Genomic DNA, 8,304 nt, shown 5'->3' on the forward strand with positions numbered 1-8,304 from the left:
CCGTCATCTGATCGTATTTCTCGAAGTACTTTTCTGGTCATTTTTAGTTGTTTCGTTTATGTACGTCGTTAGACTCTAAAACTTTATCATGGAATAAATGGGTTTGTGATTTATTCGGGCTTCATGAGCATTTAGACTTTAGAAAATTATGCATTGACTCGAAAACAGAGGAATACTAGTTGTCTTGTAGAAATGCCAAATTAAGTGAAATACTTAAAATTTATTCAATTAAAAAAAATTATTAAACAAATATATACATGTTTATATCCGTTAGAAAGATATTGAAAAGCTACATTTAAATATGTCGACAAAATGTTTTAATGGGTGTCGGGTTTTCTTGAATGGTCGAGTCAAACAAGTTTTAGTGAGGTCAAAGAGGGTCAAAGGTTGGTCAAGGGAGCATGGGAACCTAACAAAACCCTACTTTTCCTAAACCTAATTTCATTTTCTCACATACACCTCCCTCACTTCCTCCCTCTCTTCTCTCTACCTCCAGCCGCCCCCTCCCCTACTTCCCCTCTAAAATCCGGTCGACTACCACCAGAACCACCACGGACCACCATCTGGCCGCCGCTCAACCACCATCAATCATCTTCTTTTTCTTCTTTACTTTTAGCTTTGAGTAAGATTTATATAGATCCATGTTTGTTCTTCATCAAAACTCAAGAAATTCTTATATGTATGTATATAAATATATATTTTCGGATTTGATACGTATATGTAATTGTAAACCCGAAATCTTTTTATAAATATATGTATAAATCGGTTGTTCTTCTTCTTCCTTCTATTAAATTCGAAATTTTGTATATTATACACACACACATATATATATATATATTTTCGGTTACATAAATGTTTATATATATATATATATGTATATAGATCCGAGTTCTTGACAAAATATGTGTATTTTTCGGGTATATATTTGTAGATTCGAAAACTTCTTCAGAAAAATGTATGGTTTTCGGTTCAATATGAGAATATGTCAACGTATATATGCGAAAATCTCTAGATCCGAAATGATTGAACCGAAATCCTTCCAAATCCGAAAACTATGGTCCGAAATCGTTCATCTTGGGTAAGTTTTGTTGTGTAATCTTGTGATTCGGGTTGGTATGTGTTGTTATGAACCGAAATCTAATAAAATCGTGGGTATATGTATGATGTTGTTTGTTTTTCGGTTAGATCTAGTGTAGATCCGAATTGAAATCGTGTTGTAACTTGTTCTTTGTGATCGGATCTACCCGAGATATTGGTTTTCGATTCGGTCAACGCCGGTCAACCATGGTCAAAGGCAGATTTACTATTTTGTCTAATTTGGTCTTTTAGTTTGAATTATTTTGGTTATTATTTGGACTTGTGGTTAAAGTTTGGATTAAGTTTTTAATTAGTTAAAAATTAGGGTTTGGATCTTATTTAGACTTTGTAGTCAAAATTAATTAAGTTTTCTAGTCAATAGTCAAAATTAGGATTTCTTGTTCAAAGTGAATTATGGTTAGTCATTTCGGGTCGTGTTTATAATGTAATCCAAAAATTGTCATGATATCGGGGTTTTATGGACTTATGACTATATATATACATTTATATGAATAGATTTTATAATGACTATATATAAATGCAAGTCCTTTATATAAAGGACTTTGCAAAGACAAGATACCAATCATATGATTTTCCGGACTTAATATATTTTATAAAGGCGTTTATACGAGCACTTGACGGGATATAATACATCGGGTTAATATGGACATTAGATCTAAGTATATATATACGGATTAATTAAAAATGGACAATTTATGTTTATATATATATACAAGCACTAATTTAGTACGAATATATATATATATATATATATATATATAGAAGGACTAATTTAATAAGAATATAAGTATATATATAATATAAAGATCAATGGACTCGAAAATACCAAATAAATTATACATTGGTATAATATTAATTGATGACATTGATTTTAAAATATGATTTATTAAAAGAAGTATTTCTTTTGGGCAATTTAGAAGAACAAATGAAACTATTATATATTATGACGTTGACGAGATATAATGACATTTTTTAAGATACTAGTATAGGACATGGATCTATGCAGTTAAGTAAGTACTTACTGGGTGACTTGTGGACAATGTAGGACTTTTGGACAGGTAGTGGACTTGTTTCAGGTATACCTGACTATTCGTATTCTTGTTCGTTGATCTAGAGTACTTATACTTGTGCTGTTTTCAAGTGAATTTCGTAGCCCTTCTTTTTACATGTTTTGGGTGAAAAGTATACTTTCTTTTTAAACAGTTTTGTCGATTTCTGTTTATGTTCAATATTGAGTCTGTGCGTATAGAGTTACTTATGTCATTTGACGTGCTTCTGTCTTGTTGTATGTATGTGATTATGTGTGTGTTGTTGTGCTTAATGACGTGCTTTTTGTATGTATTGGAAACTTGAGACTTTGAGACTTTGGATTAAGGCAGGTACCGTAAGTCCGGAGTTTGAGACATTGAGGTCTTTGAGACTTCTGACTTGAGACTTTGAGACTTGGACTTTGGACTTGAGTACTTTGATTTATATGGCGTAACTCTGCTCATTACATATTGAACAAATACTTGTTTTCGATTAAAAGAATCGACAAAAGACTTATTTATTCGACTAGACTTTTTGACTAAAACCTATGAAACTCACCAACCTTTGTGTTGACACATTTTAGTATAATTTTCAGGTACTCAGGCTAATCAGGGATAAAGACTGTTATGCTAGGCTTGGACTTCGGAGATTAGTGCTCCTTCATTTATTGTCAGACTTTAAAGCTAAATGCCTTTGATTATTCCTTTATGGACCTGGTTGTAATAAACTATTCTAGCATTATTATGACTTGAACTCATGTTCCGGGAATATATTCATTATAATCTATTTCATTTAGTGGTATCTATGTAATTCCATGTCGTGTTGTACTTTTCATGACACCTCATGTTTCCGTCAACGGTGGGGTGTTACATATCACCTCCTATGATCTATCACACTCTAGGACCTATCACCCCACCATCTCACCACCACTAACTCAACGGCCGCAGCAACGCGCGGGTACCGTTCTCATAATATATTATGTAAGTTATGCTTCATGGAGGGGGCTTGGCACCCGCTAACCACCCCTCCCTCCGCCATTGTTTATTGTGAATGTTGGTATGTTATTAATTATTAGTAACTAATGAAAATAAAAGAAAGAGTTAATTACAGAAATCGTCCTTATCGTGGACCTTCACTTGCAGTTTTCGTCCATAAGTTTAATAAATTACAGTTTTAGTCTAAAAACTTTTCCCCGTCAACACTTTTAGTCCTAGATAGTAACGTCCGTGAAAAAATTCATCACGTGCCAACCATGTGATGGTATTTTTGTCATTTTCCTTCTTTCATTTATCACACTTTCACTCCAAATTTTTTGTTACCTTCTTTTTTCCAGATCTTCATCATTGTATATAAATATCTATCATTATCATTAATCAATCTTTATACCTACACACACCTATACATACACACATAAAAAAAAATCTTAGATCTATCAATACAAATTTCTCTATTTGTATCCATACATACACATTAATCTATTAGTATTCATTACTCCTCATCTTCTTACTTTTTATGATTTCTTTACAACAAAAACTTTCATTACACACAAGATACTCATATTGTTATCAATCTGTAAAAACCATAACATCAATTGCATTCACCCTTCAACATCATCACTATTTTTTTTTCTCTATCTTTATCTTTCTCACTGGAAGTTTTTTTTTTTCCGACAACAACTCCATTAGCAGTTGTAAGGGTGGTGGCCATATTTGGATCTGGATTGTGATGGATCGGTTGGAATATGGTCAGAAATTACCATCACCACCGATGGTGGTAGCTGTTTAATAGCCACCGGCTCAATGTCACTTCATGCCTTCATCGCCACCACGAATCTCCAGCCACCACCACTGTGTGAATTAATGGGATTACAACTTAAAACCCATTTGATTCACCGCCATCAGTTACCACGTTTTGTCTTCTTTTTGTCGAATTTGATTTGTTAATATTGAATGGGTCTTGCATTGGGTCTATGTTTAGACATGGATCTAGATTTTGTTTTGAGATATCAAATAGTTAATTACAATGATTTTGACCCATACTATCTCAGATTTTGTAGGTAGATTAAAACAATTTTTTTTTTTGATATTGGTATGTTTTAAGAAAAAAGATAATGTTTGACTCGTTTTATTTAGATCTACAATTTATCAAAAAAGTGCAAAAAGATTATTTATTTGAGAATTTCATATTTTTAATTTTTGATATGAATATATATGTTTGATTTGTGTTGTTGAATGACACCAAACAAATGAAATAAATTTGTTTCTTATGTTAAATTTTGATGTTTGATATAGATATTGATACCAAAATAAATAGATGATTATTGAAATGATAAATGATAACAGAGGTAAAAATTCAAGTTTAATCATAATTTTGGACCTGTTTTAATGGGAAAAGGACAATTATACCCATCACATGCTATACACGTGATTTTGTTTTTAACGGAGGTTTATGATCATGACCAAAAGTGTTGACGGGGCAAAGTTTTTGGACTAAAACTGTAATTTATTAAATTTAGGGACGAAAGCTGCAAGTGAAAGTCCACTATAAGGACGATTTGTGTAATTAACTCTAAAATAAAATAGAAAAGTAACAAAGATTTACGTGTACTTTGGCCATGAAGGATGTCTAATGCCCTTCACGAGCTTTGAGCTCAGTTTTAGACATGTAAAAACTCACACAACCTGCACTAAACTTCCAATTAATTAACACTAGTGCTATTTTGAGAAAGACTTTTTCATGGTAATATATCTAGTGCTATTTTGAATTATGGTAGAGATTATATCCGTCGTGACATATAACTAAGGGGCAATTTGGTTCAGAGAAATTTTTTAAAGTAATTGGAATCTGTTAAAAGATTTGGAATTAGAAGAAATTGGAATATGAAAGTTTTAAAATATGTCTTGTGTTTGGTTGACAGAATTCAATAGAATCTAGTTAAACATAAACTAATTTAAATGACTAATCTAACCTTTCTTCCATTTTTTATGATATCATTTTCTCTCCAATTTTAATAATATGTTATAGTTTTATGTTAATAATAATACTCGTAATACATATAAATATTACAGTAATTAATATACACTGATATACGGAATCTTATTGTTAGGTCCGTTTGACCGATGCATATCGAAATCTGTACGAATCTAGATGTGCGAAATCCATCTAGATCCGTTCTTGAGGCTATAAACAAACACACATTTATACAAACCAAAATAGATATAGAACAGGGGATATAAAATAATTCCTTTGTCATTAATCGAATGATTACAAGAATGAATCCGTTTAATATACATCTCAATGATTCCGGATTACAACCAATCGAGACGACTCTTGATAATGAATTACATGGTGGCGGAATGGCGGGGCATAGATCTCTACCCCGATCCCTATGGACGACTCTCTATTGCAACTAGAACCATCAATTGAAATCAATAACCTAAGAAACCTATATATAGGCTAAACATATATGGGCTGCACCTGTTAATTTCGTGGCTGCCATAATTGGTTTGATGTTAATAACCTCAAAGGATTAACATCAAAGGAATAACTATAATAGAATAACTTCAAAGCCTTTAAAATGTCAGCCTTAGAATTGTATTGCAACGGATAATAATAAGTGCCCGAAAACTGCACTAAGATTTATTCATGGACCGATGAGCGTTTGTGACCGTTTACAATAGTGAATACTGAAACAGACAATTCCTGATGCCCTCAAACAGATCCACTATCGCCTATTGGCTTTGCTTTAATAGATTCTATTTGACTGGAAGGAACATTATACGACTTTTTTACTTTGCAAGAGTAGTTTCGTTGGTGAAAGGGAGGGAGGAGTTTGACTGAAGCCCGACCTCTATGATCTGAAATACATACCACACAGATATGAGCTATCCATCTCCATCCTCATTCATATCTATTATCCAACCACCATCGTTTCACCAGGAAAAAAAATAAACAACCATCCATGACTAATGACAATGAATTTCAATCATAATAGATTTCTCTTTCACTCTAGTCTCACGCATCTCTTTCTGAGTTTCTGTGCATCACAGATCATGCTCTTATATGCATTAACCAACAATACAAACATCCCTGTTATCTTTCAAAAATATCTTAATTTTACTTTTATTAAAAAGACCATACCTTTAAATAAAGAAAAAGAAAGAAAAATATATATCAAGTTGTTGTAAGTGGTGGCTGGTGGAGGTCGTTAGCCACTAATTGATGACGGTGGTTGATGGCCGGTTTTTGTCGCTTGTGATTGCTGCCATGGCGGTAGTTGGTGGTTGTGCTCCAGCAAAGATGGTTCCCAAAAAGAAATTGATATACGGAGATATAAAAAAAAAGAAGAGAAAAGATATACCTTTTCGAAAGAAGATTGTAGATCTAGTTTTTTCTTTTTTTTTTTGTCTAAAGCTTTTGATTAAGCAGCTATGGTGATTGGTGAAGATGAAATATATGTTACATGGGTTTATTTGTTGTGGAGGGGCTTTTGGTCATTATGTGTGAATTCCAAAGAAATTGTGAACTTTCCATCCATATATTGAAAGAATTATACATTCCATGATATAAATAATTTGATGGAAAATTCTTAATTCCAATTCCATCTCTTTGCTCAACCAAACATAGGAAATGGTAGAATTTAAATTTCAATTCCTAAGAATTCCTAGGAATTCTACAAACCAAACATCCCTAAGGGTTATACATTATCATTTTTCATAGTGTTATTTTATAGTATATAGAGATTATATCTTTTTATTTTTATTTTGGGTGAGATTATATCTTTTGAATGTTCGTTTTTTGGTCAGAGCCTGTTCACCCCATACGTGGTCTCTACACCCACTGGGCAGGATGCCATCGCGGTAGTTCACAAGGAAAACCCCCGGATAGATCGCCAAACGACACGACATCTACGACATTGAATGCCATATGGGGTAAAACTTGTCCCCCCTTGGATTCGAACCCTGGTTGCTCAAAGAACAAGCCTTTAATGGAGGTCTGGGATGTCACTGGGCCATCAACCCATTGGCATTTGGGTGAGATTATATCTTTCGTAACATATAAATAATGACGATACATAATGTATCGTAGAAAGATTCAGTTATCTTCTTAAGGTTAAGAAGAAGTCTTCTTTCAATTATAAAACTATATACATATTTTATCAATGTTTAAAAACCTAGATTTTGCTTGTAATCCGTTCACGGTTAAACCGAGTTGAGCTAGTAACCCAAACCAAATTTAAAACAATTTTTCTCATTTCTTTATAGTAAGTTTTTTGTCCAATTTCCTAGTCGTGATTGTGAAGAAGACTTTTTGACGTAACAGGTTTCCGTTAAAAACTTCTCATAAAAATGAAAAATAAATAAAGTGGAAACTATGTCGAAAGGGGGGGGGGGGGTAAATGAGTTGGAACCCTCTGGTCCCATGTACCGTTTTGGTACCCAGAGCGCACACCGCATAGAAAGTCCTTCCCTCTCTGCTCATCCTTCCCCGTTCCTAGCTTAGCTCTCACTATTGAAGCTCGTACGCAATGAGCCTCTCACGTTTAACTGAGATTGCTGCTTAGTCCTTTTCAAAAGCCTAATTCGTTCGCCTACGAATAGTCAGAAAAGTCTAACTCTTTCACCTATAGGTAGCCAAAATCCTAGAAAAAAGGAACTTGATGATGTTCTTCTCCCCTCGTGGTTTCTATCTATAGATGGCCGGTAACTTACCATTCTCACACATGATTCACTAAATATAGTTTCTGCTATTGCCTTTGGCAAGATTTAAAGTGAAAAATATCTCTTAAAATATTTTGTTGTAAAAATCTTTTTTTTTTTCTTTTCATATTTATAATTAATTTTTATTTGATTGTTTAGGTCATATATTTCTAACATTTTTTTTTTCTTCTCCAAAGTGTAAACTATATTAATAACAAACTATATACATGCAAATATGCAATCTACTTTTACAAGAATCGGATATATCTGATTTGCTAAACAAAGTAGATGCTCAATATATTCAGTTACCCTACTCACTAAAAAGATCAGTTAAACGTTAAATTCAAACTGAAATCCCATAAGGGATGTACCATACAACCACACATACAAATTTGAGTATATATCATGCCCACACAAACAACTATATACATCTAACCCAGGTGTTAGCACTATAATAAGGTTAAGAAGTGTCAACTTT

The 8,304-nt window shown here is 33.0% G+C and overlaps 1 protein-coding gene across 3 annotated transcripts; it reads left to right on the plus strand.

Annotated features, from left to right (window-relative positions):
- Nucleotides 1–462: 462 nt before the first annotated feature.
- On the plus strand, nucleotides 463–2,937 carry LOC122605754. Of its 3 annotated transcripts, XM_043778708.1 has the most exons (4): nucleotides 463–679; nucleotides 932–1,078; nucleotides 2,144–2,174; nucleotides 2,723–2,937. In XM_043778708.1, the coding sequence occupies exons 1-4, from the start codon at nucleotides 642–644 to the stop codon at nucleotides 2,822–2,824; spliced, it is 318 nt and encodes a 105-aa protein (XP_043634643.1). In that variant the 5' UTR covers nucleotides 463–641; the 3' UTR covers nucleotides 2,825–2,937. The 3 variants fall into 3 exon arrangements, 1 of the variants encoding a protein (XP_043634643.1); XR_006324707.1 differs by lacking the exon at nucleotides 2,144–2,174 and having other exon boundaries at nucleotides 463–622; XR_006324706.1 differs by lacking the exon at nucleotides 2,144–2,174 and having other exon boundaries at nucleotides 463–1,078.
- Nucleotides 2,938–8,304: the final 5,367 nt, after the last annotated feature.

Source organism: Erigeron canadensis, chromosome 6 (assembly GCF_010389155.1).
Source record: "Erigeron canadensis isolate Cc75 chromosome 6, C_canadensis_v1, whole genome shotgun sequence".
NCBI classification, from domain to species: domain Eukaryota; kingdom Viridiplantae; phylum Streptophyta; class Magnoliopsida; order Asterales; family Asteraceae; genus Erigeron; species Erigeron canadensis.

Excerpts from the sequence above, each read along its gene's own strand:
- LOC122605754 (XM_043778708.1), top strand. The coding sequence starts at position 642 with ATGTTTGTTCTTCATCAAAACTCAAGAAATTCTTATAT. Across the intron at positions 1,079-2,143 it reads TCCGAAATCGTTCATCTTGG|GACTTTTGGACAGGTAGTGG; the intron begins GTAAGTTTTGTT and ends TGGACAATGTAG. Across the intron at positions 2,175-2,722 it reads AGGTAGTGGACTTGTTTCAG|GTACTCAGGCTAATCAGGGA; the intron begins GTATACCTGACT and ends TATAATTTTCAG.